Source organism: Mirounga angustirostris, unplaced genomic scaffold (genome assembly GCF_029215605.1).
Source record: "Mirounga angustirostris isolate CCGP_5_RB_7025 unplaced genomic scaffold, mMirAng1.0.hap1 SCAF_4, whole genome shotgun sequence".
Lineage (NCBI taxonomy): Eukaryota > Metazoa > Chordata > Mammalia > Carnivora > Phocidae > Mirounga > Mirounga angustirostris.
This window is the reverse complement of record NW_026991712.1, coordinates 186,056,849-186,079,803: the sequence shown is the minus strand read 5'-3', so window position 1 is coordinate 186,079,803 and position 22,955 is coordinate 186,056,849. Positions and strand designations below refer to the sequence as shown.

The window sequence follows — 22,955 nt, the reverse complement described above, 5'->3', positions numbered from 1 at the left end:
GGGCCGGCGGAAGCGAGGCCTTTGTGGGCAGGGCCTGCTGGGGGCGTGGTCTCGGTGGGCGGGGCAGTGAGGTGCCGGGAGAGGGGCCTGGGGTGGGGCGGCGCGGGCGGCGCGAGCGGCGCGGGGCGGGCGTAACACTCACAGTACAGCGCGGGCAGAGCCATTCACCGTTTGGGATCTCGGGCAGCGGCGGGTTGAGGCAGTGCAGGTGGTAGGAGGAGGGGCACGCGTCGCAGCAGAGCAGTTCACCCCCGTCCTTGCACACGCGGCAGAACTCCATGTGGTCGTCCTCCTCCTCCTCGCAGCCGCCCTCCTCCTCGTCGTCCTCGTCGTCCTTTGGCTCCCACTGGATCCCCTCCTTCTCCTGGAGGGGAGAATCCGGGTGGAGGCACCTCGGGCCGGGCCCCCCTCCAGCACGGTGCGACTCCCTCCCTCCCGCGCGCGCCTCTCCCATTCTACACCTCCCCACTGGCTGCGCGATCCGGGAGCCAGGCACCGGCCGCGCCCCCGCCCCCGAGCCTCTGCCACGGGCTTACACAGTGGGGACAGCTCCACTTGCCCTCGGGAGCCTTCTCCAGCTCTGGATCAAGGCAGACGAGGTGGTAGGCCCGCGGGCAGGTGTCACACAGGATAATCTCCCCGCCCTGCTGGCACACCTCACAGTAGTCCTGGTGGTCCGTCTCGTAGCCATCACCATCGTCAACTGGGGAGAGGGCAGAGGCGGTCGTGGAGGACCTGGCCCCCACTCCCAATGCCCAACCAATCTCCACCCCAGGCTGGACCGGTCCCCGGTAGGTGTTTAATAGGTGTTGGATGAATGGATGGTGGATGGACAGGTGGGGTGAATAAATGTCTGAGGAAAGGCTGAGGGGGTAAAGGGGTGGAGAGAGGGTTGGAAGTAAAAGGGAGGGAGGGAGGAGGATGGGTGGGGGGCTGGGAGGGAGGGGATAATGCGTTAGAGGGTGGATTTTGCAGGAGGTTAAGAAGCAGTTCCTTCTCCTGTGCAAACGCCCCCAGGGGGCCTACACCAAAAGTCCCTAATTTAGCCTCACTGGGACAAGACCCCTCCCCTGACCACAGAGACCAACGGGGTGAGGAAACACAGGTGAACTTCCTGGCCGAGGCCAGGAGAGGCTGAGGCATGAGGATGGCCTCCCCTGCTAACCAAGGGGGGCTCTGCACCCCACCCCTTCTACCAGGACAGCCATGGAACCCCGGGAAGTCCTACTCCTCTTCTTCTTGCGCCGCCTCTTGCTCTTCTTCCCCAGGGCTGTGGAGCCCTCAGAGCGCATGGAGGAGCTGTGGATGCTGGCGCTGTCGAAGTCTGACTCCTCCCGCTCATCTTCCTCACTCTGCGGGCGGGGCGGGGGGGGGGGGGAATGGTGAGTCTAGAGCCCGCCCTGGGGGCTCATCCCAAGGGCCTCACTGGCTTGGGCAGAGGATGGGGTAGGGCAGGGCATGATGGAGGCTCCAGAGGCACGGTGTTCTCTGTGGTTCATCTCATCTCCACCTGGTTAGAAACCCCAAAGGTCCCACCCACCAGTCTAGCCTGATGTCCTACCACCTTCCCCAAGCCCTGCTCTCCAGCCCTCAGACACAACCCACATTTCCCATACCTTTCCCCCCGGCCCTGCTCTCCACCCTGCCAAACTCCTACACCTCCTCAAGGAAAAGCCCTAAACACCTCCTCCAAGGAGCCTTCCCAGATTTCTCCTTAACTGGACCTGTTGCACAGCCTGTGTGCCAGGTCTGGTCTGTCCCATCTGCCTGTCATTAGCTCTCTCCCAGTGTATCTCCCAAACACCCTCCAGACTGTGAACACCTCCGGAGCAGGGCCCACCGTGGCTGAGCCGAGAGCCAAGCACACAAAAATGTGCTCAACAAATATTTGCTGAGCTGGGTCACACCTGCTGCTCCGTGCTCCCCTCTGGAGCAGCTAAACTCAAATCCTGTCATTTGCCTCTACCAAGGGACAAAGAAATGGCTTCCAACTCTGCCCCTCTACAGAGATGGGGCAAGGTATGGGAAACAGGTGCCCTGTGGGGATGGGGGAGGGTATGAATGCTCCCCTCCCCATAGAGAAGGGAGGGCCAAAGGCTCAGATGGGGACTTAGGGTCAGTCTGAACCTGGTGCCAGAGCTGGCCCTGGAAGGGCAAGGGAGGGTCAGAGCTCCAGCCCAGCCTGATCCTGCCTACATGCCACCTTCCTGAGGCCCAGCCTCCCAGCAGACCTGGTCATGCAGGCCCCATCAGGACTCTTAAGGGCCAGCTGACTCTCCCACCTGCTACCCAGATGGAGCAGAGCCAGAACTGAGCCCTCAGTCCAGCAAGGTAGACAGGGGAGCTCCCTGCCCAGAGTCCTGATTCAGGAGAGTGGACTAACAGCCTTGCATTCCAGTCACCCTGCCTTCACATGGCACACACGTGCACACACACGTTCACACACATGCAGAATGCATCTGAAGGCTGCTCACACACCCACGCACATGGCCAAGTACATGTGGTCTCTCTGTCTCTCACACTCACATATCCCAGTCCACCCTATCACACACTCACACATTTATACACTCACACACTCATGCTCACAGATACATGCATTCCCATTCATACACACTCATGCTCACACACATTCCAGTCCACTCACATTTACACACTCACACTCATGTTCACAAATACACATGCTCCTATTCACACACACTCATGCTCACACACATTCCAGTCCACTCACACATTTATACACTCCTACACTTACGCTCACAAATCCACATTCCCATTCACGCTCACACACATTCCAGTCCACCTTCTCACACACACACACACACACACTCACCGAGGAGCCTTTCTTCCTCTTGTTGCTGATCCCTCCAAAGCGGAACTTGAGCCCGGCTACCTTTCTCCCCTTGCCCTTCTTCTTCGCATCCTTGGACCCTTTGATCTTCTTCCTCACTCCTGGCCCTGCAAAGTGACGGTGGATAATCCACACCTGCCGCGGCTCGCTCGCCCAGTGCCATGATTTCAGTCAGCCCCCCAGGGACTACACAAGGGAAGGGTCGCTCTGCCACCGCCCCTTTCCAGATGAGAAGGCTGAGCAGTGAGTCCTTGCATAAGAGTGACACAGCAAGCAAGGGGGAGCCAGCAAGTAGCCCCCACTCCGTCTCTGCTCCGGCCACCAGTGCCCTGGTTCCATGAATGGCGGAACTGCCAGCCATCTTGGGGACAGCCCTGCCCTATCCCAACTCCCCCGAAAAGAGCTGTCCCCAATGAAGCCATGGGCCCCGGTGGCCAGCAGGGCCACCAAGGGCACACCCACCCCTCTGTGGTCCAGACCTGGGCCCTGGAGGGCAAGAAGGCCTTTCCCCAGCCGCCAGCCTCCAGGTCATCCCCGGGCCCAGGCAACGCTGGCACCACTCAAGACTGCCCCCAACCTGTGCCCATCACCCACCACAAACACCAGCTCCCAGGTGGCCAGCAGGGTTGAGGCTGTTTTTTTGGAGACAGCCACAGGACAATTAGCCACCTGGGGAGAAATGACCCCTCAGCAGCCTCTCCCACCGGGCTGAGCAGGGAAGATGGGGCCCTGGTGGCACGTGGCCTTGCCCCGGGCCCTCCTCCAGCCGTATCACACACAGATGGGGCTGGGAGCCCAGCTGTAACCTCTGTGGCGCCACGGAAAATCTATTTCAATTTTTCAGGCTCTGAATGGGCAGCTCAGGGAATCAATAGCTCAACGGCTAGAGCCCAAGAGGAAATGAGAAAGCAAGGTAGGCTGGGGAGGCCCAGGACAGGGGACGGCGAGGAAGGAGAGCAGGAGTAGGCTCTAAACCCCATGTCACTCTGCTCACCGGGCCCCCGCAGAGACCTGGAAAGGGGTACATCATTCCAGAAACCAAAGCTCCTTGGGGCTGCAACAATGGGTCCCCAGAGCCCCCAGAGCCCCCCATCAGAATCCAATCAGTACCCAGAAAGGCTGAGCTGCTGGCAACCCCACCTTTGAGCACCCTGGGGAGATGCATGTCTCTACCCCAATGGGGCCAGAAATCCTCCACCTAGGCAAGGTCCCTCCCCAGGGGACTTGAAGTCACAGAGAGCCTCTGCTGTCCCTATTCTCCCCCAGACACCAGACACCCACCACTGAGTCCGATTTCGTCAGGTGCTTCCTCCCAGGGAAGCCGGCCCTGACCACCACCACACTCATGCACGTCCATTACCCCGAGGGCTGGGTACCCAGACAAGAGGGGTCAGTGGGCTAACCTTGGAACCCTTCTGCTCAAACTCAAGAGCCCCCGGACTCCCAGCAGCATGGGCCTCCCCTGCCCCTCCCTGCATGCCAAGTCGGAGGGGGCCAGGTGCAAGAGTCCCAAAGCTCCGAGCACAGTCTCCTGTTTCACCCCAGCCCCCAAAGGGGAAGCGGGACAGAAGCTACGAAGCCACAATACAGCTGAGAAAGGGCGAGGGGGTCCAAGGTCAACCAAGGCACTGGGTCCTTGGTAAAGCCTGTCCCCGCTGCCCGAGGCTATAGGGTCTGGGCTGCGACTCTGCCAGCAGGGCTGGGTGCCCACCCCCCACAGCCTTACCCTTGCCCTCCTTGGTCTTGGCCTTGCGGATAGGTACAGGCTGGGGTGCCTGCTGGGGGCTGACGGCCAGCGGAGGGGCGATGGTGACGGTCTCCACGGCCGCGGCCACCGCCGCTGCAGCTGCTGCTGCTGAGCTCCCCTTGAAAGGGTTGTTGGCGCTGAACTCCCGCCACTTGGCTCCCAGAACGGTCATCATTTTGGACATGGGGATCTTCGGGTTCTTCTTGGCAATGAGCGGCCTGTGTGGGATGAAAGCACCGCCGTGGAGGGGATGAGACCCCCCCGAGGACCCAGGCACCCCCTTCTTCTCCCATGCTCCCATGTTCCAGGCTGGGAAAACTGAGCAGAAAGCGAGGCAGGGCGCAGGGGAGAGGACACAGCCTGAGACTCCAGTCCACACCCAAACACTCCTGATTCCCTATTTATGTGGTTGGCAATCTTCTAGTTGGGTTTCCAGACCCTGTACCACCTGAGGGACCAGGGGGAAGAGCCTCCCGTGGGCCACTGGGTGTCCGGCCCCATTTCTTCCAGAGCTGAGACAGGCCATGAGGGCTTAAGGCCCTGGGGATTGACCAGGACCACCATCCCGGGGCTCGGGGCAAGCAAGAGAAGGCCAGACCATCTGTTAAAAATGAAAGGGGTTCTGCCCAGGGTTGGCGTCAGCCTGATGGCCCCCCTGCACCCCAGAAGCCTGGGGTCCCCCAGCTTGGCAGTTCCCATGGACGCTGGCCACGGTGGCTGGCAGTGTGGCCCACCTGAGGAACTGGCTGAAGGCCTTGTAGTTGGTCAGCGTGTGGTAGTCTGCCTCCGAGAACAGGTACTCCACGTCATCCAGGCCCCACTCGGCCATCAGCTGCCCCGAGGACTTGGGCTCCTAGGGACACCCAGGCCAGAGGTGGGGGTCAGCGCAGAGTCCTTCTGACATGCACCCCCACCCCCAGAGCCCCCACCCAGGAGGTCTCAGAATGGGTGGGGAGGCTGTGTCTGCAGTTCCTACCCACCCTCCGCTTCCCAGCCCACCCCCCCTTCATCAGTGGGAATGGTTCAGGCACCAGCTCATGAGGGGGTGCAGGGCCAAGCCTGGGGGTTTAGTGTAGGGGCTCTGGGGGGGAGGCTCTGTGCACACCCAGGGCAGAAGCAGTAACAGAACTCATTCTCTGGGAGGAATGTGTTCTGGGAATTTGGGCACCAGGCCAGAAGAGCAGCCTGCAGGCCTAGCCTAAAGGGCAGCTGTCCCTGGGGAGGCAGCAGGGCTGAAGGGCTGCCTGAGGCATGCTGGGGAGAAATGAGGCTGCCTCCACATGTCCCTGGTAGAGTCACGCATGGACCCCATGAAATGACAGGCTGATGCTCCCCTGCTTCCAGGGCCAGGGTGGGGGCATGGGACAAGGGCCCAGCTGAAGGCAGACACGTGAGAGGGTCCCTTGGCTACTGCTCGCTTTCCAGATGGGGCACTGAGGCCCGAGGAGGCGTGTGACTCCCCAAGGGCACACAGCGAGCTCTCCAGACAGCCGGGCCGGCTGAGGTGGGTGAGGGTGGGGGTGCGGCTACGAGCTTGGCCTCTAGAGCCAGACAGACCCTGATTCTAATCCCAGCTCTACCCTACATGGGCAGCGACAGGTGGACAAGCTACTTCACCCCCCTATGCCTGTTTCCTCGTCTGTAGAACGGGATAACAGCACCTGCCTCCCAGGAGGGAACAAGTTAGCACAAGTGCTTGGAACAGGGCCGCTCCTGCCCTCGGTGGCCCTGGTTCCAGGCAGCCCTGCCCCAGCCCCACCCACTGACCCATTCAGCCAATCAGCACTCGCCACACCCAGGAGCAGTCATTGGCCCGGTGCCACTGGGTCTCCCATGTGGACAATGTGCGAGGACTCAGGCCTGCTTTCCCAGCTGCTGGAGGGCGCCGTGGGTGGCCAAGAAGCCCAGAGCTGCAGTGACACCCATTCTCAGCCACGAGGGTGCCTGGCCTGAGCTGGGAGCTGACCCCCCACGGGCAGGGTGAAGGATGTGAAGACACAGGCCCTAGGTGACACCCCAAGCTGGAAGCCCCCTGGCCTCTCAACTCCCGGGCCACCGATCCAGCAAACCCCATCACTGCTGAAGCCCCTTGGAGCTGGGCTGTCTGCCCCCACAAAAGAAGACCACCCGGGAGGTGCATACAGCCTCCCTCGGTCCCGGGAACTGAGAACCAGGCCTGCCTGCCCAGCGCTCTCCGGACGCCCGTTCTCTGTGACTGGTCAGCGGGGCCCCCACTGTGGGACGCCCTCCCATGGCCCAACTGCCCCCACGACACGCAGCCATTCCTGGAGGCCCCTCGGACCTTGCTCTCAGCAGGAAGCAGAGCAATGTGAGCCTGAGGGGGTAACAGTGCCGTGGGAGAACCCTGGATTGTGCCCACAAGTCCATCCTGCAAGCTGTCAGCCCTCAGCTATGATCAGTCACAGATGACTCACAACACACGTGCTGGCTAATGAAATCCCTCTGGGTGTCGGGACACCACGGTGCTTCCTGACTTCAGCCGCTGACGGCCACCATTTCTGCCTCACCCAGCAGGACCGATATTTACGGAGTCCTTATCTTTAAACCCACCGCTAGCCCAACCTGAGCTTGGGGGCCATGCCGACTCACTGACATCTGCCGCTGCCCAAGAGCTGGGCCCAGGGCCCGTCCCCTCCCCGAGGAGCCCTGCAGTGGCTCTGAGACCCCAGGGGCCTCGACCTGCTTCGCATCATGCCACACACGCACAGAGAAGCCGCTTTCCCCCAGGGAGAGCTGCAGGCCCCTCCACGTAGCTGCCCTGACTCTTGCTCATGGGACACCCTCTTGGATGGCCAAGCGGCCAGAAATTCAGAATACACGCGGAGTAACAAAGTTCCCCTTCTGCCGGAAGCAGAGTTGTCTGGCCGCTTCTTGCTGTCAGAGGTTCCATTTGCTGGTTTATTCTCCCAGAGTGCTCCTGACCCGAAACTTGAGCCAGAACACCACTCTCCTCAGACAGAGCTGTGCGCTCCAGGAGAGGAGCAGAAAATACATCAGCAAGAGGCCACTCCACATGCCCCCCAAACTCCTAAATGTCATCCATCGTTATTTCAAATGCGTCTCCAGGACTTGGGCACGGTGTTCCTTGCACACTTGCATCCACGCTCATGCCCACAGGCCCACCTGCCCCCGGCAGCCACACACACACACACACGGGGCGAGGGAAGGATGCTCTGGCCCTTTGCTCGCAGGGGATCCCGGGTCAGAAAGCAGAGAACCGACTGGAAGCCTTGGCCCATCCATGCCGGGCATCCTGCTGGAGCCCAGGCCCCTTCCACCGGGCCTCAGGGTTTTACCTTTAGACACCCGTCGTCATTATCATCCTCGTCATCATCCTTCCTTTTTCGCTTGGCTTTTTTCTCCTTCTTGTCCTTGAGCTTTTTCTTCTTCTTTTTATTAGGGGAGTAGTCACTGCCCTCACTCTCCGACTTCTCTTCCAGATCCTCTTCATTTTCTGACAGCTCATCATTGCTCCCCTGGAAGAGAAAGGAGGATGGTCAGGGCAACAGGGGCCTGAAGAAAACCGAGTCCTGGGTGGCAGGACTGCCCTCCACGGCCCCCTGGCACAGACAGTCAGCCCATGCTTTCCGGATCATTCAGCGTTCGGCTGCTCACAGCCCATCACAAGCCCAGCCCGAGGGGCTGCCCCGAGCCAGCACTGGGCAAGGGTCCCGTCCCCGATGGCTGGGCCTCCAGTTTGGTGCAGCCAGCCTAGAGAGCCCCGGGGTGAGGCTCAGGCTCTGCTTGAATCAGAATTAGGTTTCTAAGGACTTGAGGATTTTAACCAGTGTGACGGGAGAGCGCTGGGACCCGGGAATTTGTGCAGGACGTGATGTCTGGAGCCAAAAAACAAAGTGCAGGGGAAAACCCCAGGCAAACGGGTGGGCAAAGCGCCAGGGGTGTGAGCCAGCGCCCGACCTCTGTGCAGACCTGTGCACCCCATGGAGCCGCACCTGTCGAGCGAAACCTGTAATTACTGTAGACTGCATGTCCCAGTTTCATCTGTCTGTGGGCCCTCCAGAAGCTTCTACGGCCCAAGCCCACCTTCTCCACCACCCCCACCCCGCCACTTCGTCTCGAGAGGAGACAAGGTAATTTAGGCAGCTCTTAAGCTTGGCTTCCTTGATTTAGTTTCCCGTCTGTACAGGCAGCAAATGGCCCATTTCTATGGAGATAAGGGCGTTCACAGCCAGATCATCCCCACCACAAATACACTGCCCCTCCAAGGAAGCTGTTTGTTTACTCTCCGCCTCTCCAGATGCAAGTGGACTGGCAGAGCCCTTCCCAGCCCCCTCCGGGCCTGGGTCTGCGGAGAGGCTGGGCCCTGAGGCTCCAATTACCAGCACGGGGCTTGGCATTTTAGAGCTGGCTGTTGACTGTTTTCAAGGTGAGCTAAGAGAAGCACGGAAATGACAGAGAACTGGAGAGGTGTAAAATGAGCTTGGGAAACAGCACTGGGAGGCAGGGGGAAGAACGCTGAAGAGGACGTAGGGAAGGGGCAGGATGGGGGAGGGGAAAGAGGAGAGCAGGTGGGAGAAGGGAAGGGGGAAGCAAGGGCAGCGGGTCTGTCTGGAGGCTCTTGGGCCCCACCGGATCTCTGCCCTTTCCAGGCACACTGTAAAGAGTTGAGTGTCTTTCCCCAGGAGAGAGGCTCTTCCCAAGATACAGCTGGGAAAGGACTCCCCCACGGGCTCCCTGCACTTCCCGACTGTCTCCCACCGGGCTCTCTGCTCCCAAACCTTTTATGCTCATTAAGCCGCTGAGTCAGTGTGCTGGCTGGCCGTTGGCAGACAGCAGGGCCTCTGCGCCTTTCCGGAACTGGGTGTTTCCCGGAATACTGATTCGCTTTGCAGAGCCCCAGGGGCGAAGCTGGTCCTGGCTGCCGCTGGAACCTGCCTGGGGCAGGACAGCCTAGCGAGGGCTCCTGCTTCCAGGGCAGATGCCAATGCAGAGCCCTGGGGCCACAGCTCCCAGCTCTGCTACAGTCCTCTGGGGGGGCAGGGGTCAGACAGGGACATCTGTTTTCCCCGCGGGTGTAGCGTTCGGCCAGTTTCAAGAGACCACCCTTGAAGAGACCTGAGAGGCAGGCTTTACCCCAGCCCTCACCCCAGCAAAGGTAAGGATGGGAGAAGGAGGCGGCCATGAATTTCAGCACCTCGGACAGAGGCTGTGGGCGGCCGGAGGGAGGGGCATGGGGCTGGCCCTCAAGCTGCCCTGGGGTGGACCCCGCACACCAAACTGGGAATGAGGCAGGACGACCCATGCCCGATACCCACTCGGCTGAGACTCGAGTGGACTGGCTGTGGGTCCTGGGGCTCCCTAGGGAGTCTGCAGGACACAGAATGGCCTAGGAGCTCTGTCCCTTGCCAGCCTGGAACCAGGCAAGTCACTAGGGCCTGCCCTCAGCCTCCTCATCTGTGAAATGGGGGATTCAACAAAGGGTGGCAAGAGGCACAAAGGAGATGGTGTGAGAGGAGGCTGCATACATTCTGAAATGGGAGAGACCCAAGCACCCCTGACCCCAACTCTGCTTGGAAGACAAAGATGCAGGCCAGACGACAGACTTAAGGACCTCACCAGCCTCACCCTTCTCGTTTCTGCAAATCAGGACCAGGCTAAGTCAACAGCAGAGACTGTGCCCGCAGCTGGGTGTCACCTACAGTGCAGCTGGGCAACCTGCAGCTGACGGAAGAGGCTGTTGTGGGGCAACACCTGAGGGAGGACTGACCTGGGCATCTGACGGGAAGTAGGCATTGCCGTGTCCCAAGCGCAGGAAAGGTGAGAAGCAGCCGGCACAGCAATAGGGCCCAGAGGGAGTTGGAGGGAGGGACAGGAGGGCACCTCCAGCAGATTTCACTGTCTGTGTGTGTAACATGGATGCCAGGCCTGGAGAAAGGCCCCAAACTGAGCCTGCCGGAGGGCTGGACCAGTGTCCATTCCAGGGCTAATGGCAGAGCAGGGGGGCCAAGACCCTCCTCAAGGAATGAGTGAGAGATACCACGGGGCACATCCACCACTCACTGGTGCTCCAGTGGCCCCCTAGGAGATGGCAGGGGTGGCAGCCCCTCATTCTAGGGACAGGGGAGACTTCTCCCTCCACTGCCTGCCTGCCTCAGGGAAAGCCTTGTCAGAAAGAAAGCTCTGAATCCCCATTTCTCCCAACTCACCACCTGTTCCTTGATCCTCTCCAGCAGAGCCTTCTCCACCCACCCCAGCAAATGAAGTTCACACTGCCTGGGCCCACCCCCACCTGCAACCCGATCTCATCGCAGCCCTCCTGGCTGCTCGGGATGGGGTGGGGGTGCAGGACTGGTCTTTGGAGATTGGTTTCCCACCGGCATCATAAGCCGGTATCCACAGCGTATCTCTGCATCCAGCTGTTTGGACCCTTCAAGACCCGGGCCTCCTTTTTTCTCTCCCCAAAATCTTTCCTTGCAGAGCAAGGGGCAAGGGGAAGGGCAGCAAGTGGTTGTAAAAACGACATGAAGAGGAGTGACCCAGGAGCAGGACCTGGAGGGATGCAGCACCAGCCAGTGGCGAGAAGGAAAGAATGACCGAGAACCAGGGGTAGATCAGCCGGTTCAGTATCTTGGAACTTATAGAAGGGGTCTGGGGCCAAGCCACGTTCAGGGAAGGAGACACACACACAGAGCAACACCGTCCTAATAAAGCCCTGAACCAACCTCAGCCCCAAGCCACGCCACAGGCTATGAACACGTCGGGGCTTTGACCTTGATGCTGTCCTTTGGGCTGTGGCCGCCCCAGGCGTGACTGCAGGGGAGGCATCTCGTGGTCAAAGAGTCTTAGTGGACTCCGAGTCCCTAACCGAATCCATCTGCTGCCTCAAACACCACGCCCAGGCTTCATGTGTGCGGAGCTGGGGGTAAGAGGGAGGGCTCTCTGCCCTGACCCCCGGCCCACTGAGGCCAGAGCATGCCACCAATGCAGGCCCCAGGGACCCCAAGTGGACAGTCCCTGCCCACCCTTCCTCCTCCCCAGCTCTGCGGATGCCTTTTATCAGGGCCTCCCATCTCTCTCTCCCTTCCCTCTGCACCCAGCGCTCAACACACACCGCATCTCCCGATAAAGGAGGCATTTACACTCAAAAGGGAGGATTCAGAGAGTTGGTCATTCTCAATTTGGGGTCCTTCAAGATTGAGAGGGAAAAAGAAAGAATGAAATATGAGCCTTCCCATTCACGAGTGTTATAAACAGTTATAATTTAGCACTGAATAATTGGTTGCTATGGTAACCGCGCCGTACAGGTTGAAATCATTTCTCCCTCCTGCGCTGGGCCTGACAAGGAGCTTCATCTACATATGCTCAGGTTCTGGCCACAGCCCGGTTGTTTTATGTAAATCATGATCTGCGACTTGCTGCCTGTCCCCACCCCCAACCCCACCCCGCCAAAAAAAACCCCGCAGCCCCTCTTCTGCCACCACCCACCGCCTTATCTTGGGGCCACCTGGTTGGAGATGATGGGGGGCACAGGGTGAAATCCCCCTCCCCATGACCTGGGGACCCAGGTAGGCGCAGACGGACGGGTGGGGGCTGGGGGCCAAGATGCTGCTCTCTGGCTACAGCCCCCTCCAAACCCTCTAAGATCTGACAGCTGGCCAAGCCAGGCTCTCAGGAGTACAGGGGATGGGGCAGCAATGACCTAAGGGTCACCTTGGGGGCCTGCCAGGTAGCACCCAGTCATCTGCAAGCCTCCCATCCACCCGGCCCTCCATCCCTAGTGAGAAGCCGAAGGAAGGAGAGGGGGTGAGCAAGTGAGGGGAGGGAAGAAGGTGGAGGTTGGAAATGAGGCTGGAGGGGAAGGAGAAATGGAGAGGAGGAGGGGAGAGAGTAAGGGAGCTAGGGGTGGCTGAGGCAGAGGCCAAGCTCCGGCCAAAACAGCAGAGGGAGACACAGAGAGGGGCCCAGACAAACACACACATCCTCAGGTAGGTCCCCGGGGAAGAAGGGAGGGGTGGGACCTGAGTGAGCCTGGCACTGGGTAGAGGGGAGGCAAGCACCAGCCGTCCCAGGCTTTGGACACCACTGGCCCTCCCAGCCGTGAACCCATGACCTCCCAGCCGTGAACCCATGCCCCCCCAGCCCCAGCCACACCACTCTACAGACACAGCCCACCTCTAGCCTCCTACCTGGCCAGGGCAGGGTGGGGAGGGGAGGGTCCTGCTGCACTGTGTGCCCAGGAAGGAGCGAGAGCATTCAGCCCTGCCTGGGGCACCCCTGGTGGTCCTTCATCTGCATCTGGGAACTGGGTGGAGCCTGCCGGAAGGCCTGAGACCAAGGACTAGAGCGCACTGGGTGTCCCATCCAGGTCCAGTGCCCGTGAAAGCAGTTGCCAGAGAGAAACGCTTGGAGTGGGGGCTGTGCTGGGAGCTCCTGCCCTCGGCACAGGGTACAGCACAAGGCCCCAGGATCCTAGACTCCACGTCCCCCCACAATGTCCACAGAGCCTCAGGTCTTGGGAGGTGAGGACGACACGTCAAAGCCTCAACCAGAAGGTCTGTGTCTGCATCGCGGGCTTCTGCCTGCCCCGAACTATCTATGCTCTGTGGCATAAAGATAAACGACGCTAGAATGTCCCGCTTAAGAGGACAGGGCATTTCTGATCTGACGCACAAAGTCTGTACAGGCCGCTTTTGGAGTCTCGCACTTGAACCCGGCTCTCAGGACACCCCCCCTGGGCAGCTGGGACCTTTCCCCGCAGGCCCAAGCAGAGCAGCCAAGACCCCTCGGGGCCCTGACCCCCCTCCCCCCACTGGCCCGACCCCAGCAGGGCCCCCCCACGCACCTCTTTCTTCTTCCGCTTCCCTTTAGACCGGTTCTCCTTGAGCTTCTTGGATTTCTTCTTCTTGGGAAGGCCCACGGGCTCCTCAGGGAAATAGTCATCAAAGCCTCCAAGGCCCCCATCTTCTTCTTCTGGAGGAGGCAGAAGTGGGAGGGGATGACTCTGCCACTTCCCTCAGGGAGGCTCCCAGTGGGGCAGCCAGCCCCGCAGGCCTCCACCTGCCTCCTCCACACCCCCTTCCCTGCACACAGGGCCCCGGCCTCCTCCCAAGCCCTCAGAGCCACCAGCCCAGACCCGGTGAGTGGAGTCCCAGCTCAGGCGGGTGGTGTCCCAGGCCCCCACTTCCCTGGGCCTTTCCTCCCCTTGCTGTAAAATGGGACAATAACCACCCACCCTGACAGGACGGTGCTCGGAAACAATGTTCTGAGCCAAAGCGAACAGCTAATGAAGAGTCCTCATGGACGTGGCTCCCCCGGAGAGGAAGCAGCTGCACTGATTCACCAAGCCATCTCTGGAGGGCTCCAGGGAAGGGTCGGAGCCCATTTCTGCCCTCCGGAGGCCCAGAGCGTGGTGGGGAGATGGCTTGTGAACGCAGGCGGATGGGGACGCATGGGTCACATCACCCAGGACCACAAGGAGCCACACGGCGGGGGGGGGGGGGGGGGGGGGCGGTTGGAGGGAGACCAACAAGGACGCCAGGCTCCCCCCTTACTGGGGATCAGAGACCACATGGCCTCTCCCGCCCGAACCGCACACACACCCACACGGTACACTCACCCCCAGTCACACACGCAGGATGCCAAACCCATTCCGGCTGGGCACCCAGGAAGATGTGAAATTCCACAGAGATGCTGCATCCGCCACACGTGGGTTTCCAAAAGCGGCCACGAGTCCCGAGCTCCCCTCCCTCCTTCATGAATTTAAAAGGCCAAGACCAAAGGGGAGCGGGACAGGTGTGAGTGTGCAACAGGACTGTCTTGGAAGAAGCAACTGGCTTCGAGCTTCATGCCACCGCCCCTGTGCCCAGGGGAGCAAAGAGAAGAGCCAACGGGGGTTCCACCCCTGCGGGGGCTGGGGGAACACATAACAGGGAATCTCCGCCTGAGCGGGTCTGCCACCCCGCGACCCTGAGGAGGGTGCCCAGGAGACTTTCATCGGGAAAGGGGGAAGGGCGTCCCTACTGAATCAAGTTCAAAGAAACAGAGCTCCCACCCACCTGGCGCAGGAAGCCCACCACCACACACACGGCTGTTGCTGACCGTGTCAGCCGGACAACAGCTCAGTGCAGACATGCCCACCGCAGGTGCTCAGACACGCATGTGCACACACCAACATCCGGCCTCCTGTCCTCCACACAGGTCCCCCTCATGCCCTGCCTGGGGCCCCTGTCCCCTGGAGTCCCCAGGCTCATGTGGCTCCCATCGCCTCACTCTGGGTGCAGCTAGAGGGCGCTGGTGACCCGGTGGCCACACCCCAGAGCCCTACATGGCCGGTTCCCCCTCGTACCACCTCCCTACCAGGGGCACCACTGTCTGGGCACCCAGAGGCCCCGAGGCCCCCTAAAGGGGGGGTGTTGTACAGCCCCCTAGGAGTCCGTGGGGTTAGGCAGCAGGGCATGCCCAAGTCCCAGTCCCCTCCCCATCCTGCTGGGCAAACACAGGTATGGAAAGGGACTCCCGGCAGGACCGGGAGCTGCTGCAGAGGTGGCCAGCTCAGTGATCCTGGCTGGCATGGGGGTCACAGCTGCCAGACCTTGGCCCGGGCTATGGCACACAGGGCCGAGTGGCGGGGCGGGGGCAGCCCAAAGCTGAGTTTAATGCGGGCCAGGTCTTGAGCGGAGCCAGGCTGAGCTAACCTTGTCCTGTCCTGTTCCTCTTAGCCCTCGCACGGGAGGGGCAGGGATTTTTCAGACCAGTTGAAAACATGCACGGGGACCCCCAGAGTCATCCTGGAGTGGCGGGGCCCGGAGGTGGTGACGGAGCTGTCCGTCCACACCTGCCAACCCCCACCCCTGCCTCCACCTCCCCCAGAGCCACAGGGAGACTGCTTGGGCAGAGCCACCCCTGCTCCCTGGCAATGCCCAGCTCCGATTATATAAGAGGCTCGGGCTGCTGCAATCGGGAGGGGCCCTCTCCCTCCTGCCACCTCCCCGAATCCCCTGTCCCCCCAGCGGGGCAGTCCCCCAGATTGGGAAGGCCAGCTGAGCACATGGTCAACGACAGACCGACTGGCCAGCACAGCACACAAGGGGATGGACAGGTGGCTACGGGAGGTTATCTGCCTGGAGCAGAGGGCAGGGGGTCAGGGGATGCCCCACACTCTAGCCCTAATCCACGCCCAGAACGAGCCTCAGAGGATAAAGCCCCAGACCCTCTGCCCATGGACAGAGCCCCCCCTCCATTCCCAGAAGACCTCATGGCCTTCTCTGGGGCTGAGCATATGGTGGACGAGCCCTCACCCTCTGAGGGACCCTGTGGGACTTTCCAGACCAAGGGCCGGCCTGGGTCACCTTGGTGTCCCAGGGTGAGGCCCGAGCTCAGCACACAGGCCGTGCGTGCTGTTTAAGTGCCTGCTAGGTAAATGTGGGGGGAGGTCTGAATTCTGGGGGGGACCTCGGGTGCCTGGAGAAGGGCAGGGGTGAGGACCTGCCCACTCCCCATCTCTGACAGACCCTTCTTGTCCCTGCACGGATCCTGGGAGCCTCTGAGGACACCCCAGGGCTGAGCTCTGTGACACCACACCCTCCCGGCACCTCCTGATTCCCCCGCACCTCTGTCTTCACCCTGGCCCCGTCTCCCCCTCCTGCCTCTTCTGCAACAGCCTCTGAGTTTCTAAAACCAGACCTGGAGACTCACAGCCAAGCAACCCTGCCCAGGGCCCCTCAGCAGCTTCCAGAGCCCCCAGCCCTGTGCCCCCTCCTCAGGGCACACAGTCAGGGGTAAGGTGGGATCCCACTCGCCCTGGGGTGAGGGTCCCAGGAAAGAGCAGCCCCAGGACTCCCTGCCCCACCAGCTCCCAGACCCTCCTGGCCGTCCCCACAGCCCCCTGGCCCACCTGGCAGTGCCCTCCCGCACCAGCCCTGCCCCTCCAGGGCCCGAGACTCCATCGATCCAACTTGGGCTATAATTAGGACCCATTAGCCTTGTTATCTCCGCTACCTCCTGAGCTTCCAGGCTGGGGGGAGGGGGCGGGGGGAGCTGCTTCAGAGACAAGAGACAGGCAGGGGGACAGAAGGGTGGAGACAGAGGGGCAAAGAGAGATACCCCTGCTGCTTCTTCCTGAGCTCACCCACAGCCCTCTCCCCGGCTCCCTGAACAGGCCCCGGCTCTGCCCTGGGGGACCCCCAGGCTGGCCTCACTGTGCCATTGAAAGCTGCAGCCCCAGGGAGCTGGGCAGGTCTCTCTCAGGGTAGCGCGTTGTTCACAGCGCAAGTACCCACGCGTCACCTGCGCCGCGCTCAGAGCGGATGTTAATTTGTATCAGTTCATCGACTCCACTTGGGAGCCCTGAGAGGTGGTACCATCACCCCCATTTGCAGAGAAGGAAGCAGGCTCAGAGGGCTCCTGACTTACCCATGTAGCTTCACAGCCAGCAGGTGGCAGAGCCAGGGTGGGGCCCGGACAGGTAGTCCTCACCCCTGCCCTTCTCCAGGCACCCGAGGTCCCCCCCAGAATTCAGACCTCCCCCCACATTTACCTAGCAGGCACTTAAACAGCACGCACGGCCTGTGTGCTGAGCTCGGGCCTCACCCTGGGACACCAAGGTGACCCAGGCCGGCCCTTGGTCTGGAAAGTCCCACAGGGTCCCTCAGAGGGTGAGGGCTCGTCCACCATATGCTCAGCCCCAGAGCAGGTTCTGCTCTGCCTAGCTCCTGCCCCCTCCTCTGGGCAAGAACACAGCCCCCCAGGGAGCTTTGCAGACGCAAGGTGATCAGAGCAAAAGGAAAGCATGTGATTGTGGAGGGAGAAGTTAGGTCCTCTGGTCTGAGGGTGGTCGAAGGATCTGGGGGCCCAAGCCAGGTGCAGGGACAAGAGTCCTACTGCCAGGGTCCAGAAAGGCAGGCCAATCTGCCCACAATGGGGACCCAGCCCAACATCCACCATCCTCTCTGGGACTTGGAGAGGAGGCTCCTTCTGTTCTCCACCTCCAACCCACCACCTAGCAGGGGACAAGATCACCTGGTGGCCAGGAGGAGGGAGGGACAGGGGAGTGCAGACCTCAAACCCCCACCCTTTCCTGGCAGGTTGCCCCCAATCCCTTGCCAGGTGAGCCTATTTCTTCATCCTCAAATGGGCCTAGCAATGCCTTTCTGACAGGGTGATGGAGAATTAGAAGTCGTGAGATGCACAGTAAGTGCTCGGTGATGGCAGGTAGAGCCCAGGGCCCCAAAGGGTGGCAAAGGGTGGGGGTCTCCAGTTTGTACACTGCTGAGCCTAGGGTTCTCAAGGCCTCTCTAGGGCTGGCCAAAGGGGGGCACCAAGATGAAGGTTCCCATCAGTCCTTGGAACACCCCTACACCACAGGCCTTCTGCTGATAATGGGGGGTCAGTACTCCCGCCCAAGAGAGGATTAGTAATTTATTTATGACATTAACAAAACCCAGACATCACCTCATTGGCGTCTCATCAAAGAAAGCATCAGTTCTGAGCACTCTGGGCAGGCAGGTGGGAGACGGGGGGAGAGAGAGTGAGGCTTTTACCCTAAGGGACTGAGGCCAGGGAGAGAGTGAGGATGAGGAGGACAGGGACCTAGGGCAAGCAGGGACAGGCCCCCCTGCAAACCCAAAGCATGGGTGGGGAGGAGGAAAGAGAAGCAAGGAGGGAGGGGATGGGGAGACACAGCTGAGGGTCAGGGAGAGACAGAGGAAAAAGAGGGAAAGCAAGGGACTGCCAAAGAGAGAGAGAAGCAGAGCCAAACGCTCAGGGAAGACAGACTTGGAAAGAGACAGACGGAGGGACAGACATGGGGGCAGAGTGAGAAAAAGAGACAGGGAGAGAGAAATAAGGACAGAGCCAAAGAGAAGGGAGAAAGCCTCAAAAGTTTTACCTGCAAAATCCCCAGTAAGTTAGAGACCACATACTGTGTTCTGTACCTGGTTTGGAGAAGATACTCAACAGATCTATGTTGGGAGGTGGGTGGATGGAAGGAAGGAAGGAAGATGGAGAGTGGGTAGGATGGCTGGCTGGTGAGTGGTGGGTGTATGGTTGGTTGGTTGGTTGGTTTTATGGTTGCATGAAGAGCTGTTAGGTGGGAGGGTGCATGGGTGAGTGGATTCATAGGAGGCTTGGTGACTGAATGAACTGATGAAATGATAGATCAGTCTGGAATGAAGTGACCATCCCACAGGCCAAAGCACTGGGCAAAGGATGCTGGTGACTCTGCCTCCCTCTTCCCAGCAAACAGTATTAAATACAGGCTCCCTGGGAACCCCAAAACCCACGTTTCCCCACGGGGTGGGGTTAGCTAAGAAGGCGTGAACCTTGAGAATCACGGCTATCACTCCCTCCTGGCCCCTGGGCCAGGAAACCTAAAATGCTCACATGACTGGGGCCAGTCCTCTGGGCAGGGGGGACATGGGCCAGTCATATGACTCTGGGGTCAGAGTGGTCACACTGCCTGGCCAGGTGAGAGGCCAGGATCACCAGCTCTGGGAAGGCCAGCCCTCTGGCTGTAAGTGATGGCCTGGGGACAACCAGTCCGGGAAGTTTAAGGAAAAGGCCAGGGGGGCACTGAGCCCCTCCTTCTCTTCCTCCAGCCCCAGCACGGGGGTCACACTCCCAGCCCTCCTCCAGCCCAGGCTCCCAGGCCCCCCAGCTTACTAGATGAGGGTGCAAGTCTCAGAAGCATTTCCTTGGGAAAGGCAGGTCAACTGCCCCTGTTGGATGGTGCCAATTACAGCACTCAGTTTATTGGGCACCTATTATGTGCTGGGCACTGTGACCTAAATGTTCCACGGGCACTGTCTCACTAGTCCTCACAATAACCCTCTGTGAGGTAGCGGATGCTATATCCCCATGCCACCAGTGGGGACACTGAGGCAGAGGGCCTGGGGAGCGTGCCCAGGGCCAGTCAGCTAACAAGCGGCAGAGCCAGGATCCATCCGAGCCTGGAGCCCTCACGTTGACCAGCCCCCCCACACACACACACACTCCCAGTGGGATTTGGCAGTTGCCAGGCCCCGAGCCGGGGAGGCAGGAGCCCACCCTGCCTCCTCCAAGCAGGCTCGCCCACCTGCCTCAGTGCCGAGTGCTGGCCACACCGAGCCCAGTGTGGGGAAGAAGAACACTGCTGGGGGGAGGGGAGGGTGGGGCACAATGGAAAGAAAGATTTGACAAGACGAGTCCAACTGCTGCAGATTTAAAAATTAGCGTGCGCGCTCCCAACCCAACAGCTCCTCGGGCCGCAAACTGCGCTGTTTTGGAACCAGCTGGCCCCAGGTCCAAGTGGGTGACAGCTATGAGCTCAGGCCGAGGGCCGCAGAGCAGCTGTGATGGAGGGCTAGGGGGCCAGCTGGCCAGCACCTGGGGAGAGACACGAGGCCTGGGCTGAAGCTGTCACTGTGCCCAGAGGCCAGGGGTGAGCTAGGGACTCCCAGCCTTCAGACACGGAGACCACAACCATCTCCTGAGTACCCCCGTGCCGGGTGCCAGGCCTAGCGGGTGATCAAAGGAGTCACATCCGAGGGGGGAGCCCAGAGACACAGAAGTAAGCTGGCGGTAATATTGCCGAGAGTAGGAAGTGTTGCCAAGAAAATAAAGCACTAAAATGGCCCTGGGGGTCTGGGGCCACGCTTGGGCCAGGAGGGTAAGGAGGGCCTCCCCACGGAGACGTGTGGGCTGGAACTACAGGACAGCAAGGAGGCAGCTATGAACAGGGGAAAGAGGGGGTCAGATAGAGGTCACAGCCAGTGCTCAAGGGCAGGATGGAGCTTGGAGCTTGGGGGGTCCAGAAGCATCAAGGAGGCCAGTGTGGTTGCAGTTCGGGAACAAGGTGGGGTGGGGTAGATGCAGGTGGAATAGAATAGGAGTTCTTCGATCCATCCAAGCAATGGGAGCCTGGGCCTGATTTGTGTTGACAAAGGTGACCCTGGCTACTGAGTGAAGGGTGGTCAGCGAGGTCTCGTTAGGAGGCTATGAAGTGGACCAGAGGCAGAGGACAGAGCCTTGGGGCAGGGACATGGAGAGGGAGCTGGGAGCTTGGGAAGGCTCAGGACATCTAGCCTTGCAGAAGGATGAGGCTGCAATCCCCAGACCAGCGGGGCTGGAGCAGGACCGCCTCTCTGCAGGGCTTTGGGGTTGCTCCCAGAGGCTCTGGGGTCAACCTCACCTCTCTTCCCCACCTTGCCCTGGAACAATGGGCACAAGCAGGGAGAATAGGTAGTGAGCAGGTGACTTTGACAGAGACTGAACCCCTCTGGCCCAAATAGAGTGAGACAGGTGCCCATCGACCCTCCCCATGCTCTGAGCCCTGACACAGGCAGGCAGAGCTGGAGTAGGTGGGGCAAGTGGACAGGGGACCCCATCAGGGGTTCAGTGAAGACCCAGAAATAAGCCTGTTAATGCATGTTCAGCTGTCCACTGCCCCATCAGTGCCACAAAGGGGCCACGCCCCAAGCACCACTGGGAATTCCTGAGGAAGCCAGAGAACAGCTTAGGGAGGAGCCGGCCTCCTGGATAGAAAACAGCCATGGGTTTCAGTGTCTCTACTGGGCCTCTATGTTCCCTCCCAGGAAATGGGCCTAATTCCTTGCACCCAGGGATCTAACAGTCAACTATTGTCCAAGCAACCCCTCCCATAAGGGGCCACCTCACCCCCACTCCCCTAACTGGAGCAGGCTCTTTGCAAACTTGGCCAGACTGCCTGAAAGGCGGAGTGAGGCCAGGCTCTGGAGGAGTCCTAGTCACAGTGTCAAAGCAAGCAAACAAGTGGGGAGGAGGCCCCCCTAGTGGGCGGGGCCACCTGGTGGGAATCCCCCCTCCGGGAAGACTCAGAGCAGCCTGGGGAGCTGCTGCCTGTTGGGTCCTCCCCCTCTCACCCCTGCACACAGGAGTTGGGGGTGCCAATCTGCAGAATGCCCCATCCGCCCTCCCTCCAAGGCACTCCTGGGGCCAGAGAGCATATTCTTGGGCTCGGGAGGGCCCCCGGACCTCCCACAAGTCTCTCAGGAGCCCGGAAGGGGCCACAGACTTGGTGCCGGGAAGCTGAGAAGAGTCCCCCAGAGGGAGGGAGGGAGGGAGGCTGGTTGACAGGGTGAGGCCCTGCCCTGCTGTGCCAGGAGGAGAACCGTCCCAAACAAATGGTGAGCAGTTAACTAAAGAATGATCCTTGCAAGGTTACCCCTGATGCACAAGCCCTGTTTATGCTGAATTCTGAGAGGGACGGCAAGGGGCTGGGGCGGCGGCCCTGGGCGTCAGGCCCGTGGCCAAAGCTCGATGGGCTGGGAGCGCCACTCCCCGGGCGATCTCGGGCCGGAGGCGCCGGCGGCCCCGGCAAAGTGTTTGCGAGAGGCGGTCCCAGCACCCCGCGGCCGGGAAGGGGAGCAGGAGTCCGAGCCCGCGCGCCCCGGCCCGGAGCCCTCGCGGGCCTGGAGGGAAGCCGCCCCAGCCAAGGCGCTCGCGGGGTCCCCCTGCACGGCCAGTCCTCGAGCCGCTCCGGGCCCCACCCAGCGCGCCCTGGGGCCGAGACGGGCGGGGGCCGGGTCCCGCCCGCCCCCGCGAGGCCAGGGGCGCGCGGCGCGGGTCCACAGCGCGGGGCGCGCGGCGCCGGGAGCCGAGCGCGATTCCCGCCCCCTTCAAGGGCACGCGGGGCTGAGCCGGCGGCGCCGCGCCCCCTCCCAGCCCGGGGCGCCCGGCGCAGCCCCCGGCGCTCCTCCGCCGGCGCCTGGTCCGCGCGGCGGCCCGGGGGGCCCCGACCGCACCCCGCCCTTGGCCGCCCGCGCGCCGCGCTCGGGCGCTCGCCCAGCCCCGCGCCCTTGGCCGCACGGCGCCAGCAGGGCGGGAGCGCAGCCCCGCGGCCCGGGCGCCTCTCGTGCGCGCCGCCGCCCGGCCCCGGGCCCCGCCGGGCCCCGAGCCCCCCGCCGCCCGGCCCCGGGCCCCGCCGGCGCCCCGCTCACCTGACATCTCGTCCTCGTTCTCCATCTCGTCCGCGAACAGCCGCGGCAGCTCCTCCTCGGTGCCCAGCGGGCCCCGCATGCCCGGCGCGGGGGGGAGGGGAGGTGGGCGCCCCCCCTCCCGCCGGGCGCGGTGCCAGCCTTAACCCGTGCGCGGCCGGACGGGCGCGCGCGGCGGGCGAGGCGGCCTCGGCGAGAAGATGGCGGCCGCCTGCCCCCCCACCCCCCCAAACCTCCACCCCCCCGTCTCGACCCCCTTCCTCTCGGCCGCCTTCGCCCCGCTCCCCGCAAAGCCCGGGCCGCTCCGCCCACCGCGCCCCGCAGCCCGAGTCCCGCAGCCGGCCGAGGGTGGCGGCGGCAGCGCCGGCGGCACGGCGGCACGGCGGGGGGGCGGCACACATGCCCGGATTGTGACGTCCAGTCTGTTGCT

At 61.6% G+C, this 22,955-nt stretch overlaps 1 protein-coding gene across 1 annotated transcript in view; it reads right to left on the bottom strand.

The window, feature by feature from the left end:
- The window catches only part of CHD5 (chromodomain helicase DNA binding protein 5), a 58,591-nt gene extending 35,984 nt beyond the window's left edge, over nt 1-22,607 (bottom strand). The window contains exons 1-9 of the mRNA XM_064590042.1: nt 22,529-22,607; nt 13,420-13,547; nt 7,913-8,092; nt 5,330-5,448; nt 4,575-4,813; nt 2,831-2,955; nt 1,229-1,352; nt 537-703; nt 143-364 (exon numbers count right to left, since the gene is read on the bottom strand). Coding sequence (XP_064446112.1) covers nt 143-364; nt 537-703; nt 1,229-1,352; nt 2,831-2,955; nt 4,575-4,813; nt 5,330-5,448; nt 7,913-8,092; nt 13,420-13,547; nt 22,529-22,607 — 1,383 coding nt within the window. The remainder of the gene's footprint in view (nt 1-142; nt 365-536; nt 704-1,228; nt 1,353-2,830; nt 2,956-4,574; nt 4,814-5,329; nt 5,449-7,912; nt 8,093-13,419; nt 13,548-22,528) is intronic.
- Nucleotides 22,608-22,955: the final 348 nt, after the last annotated feature.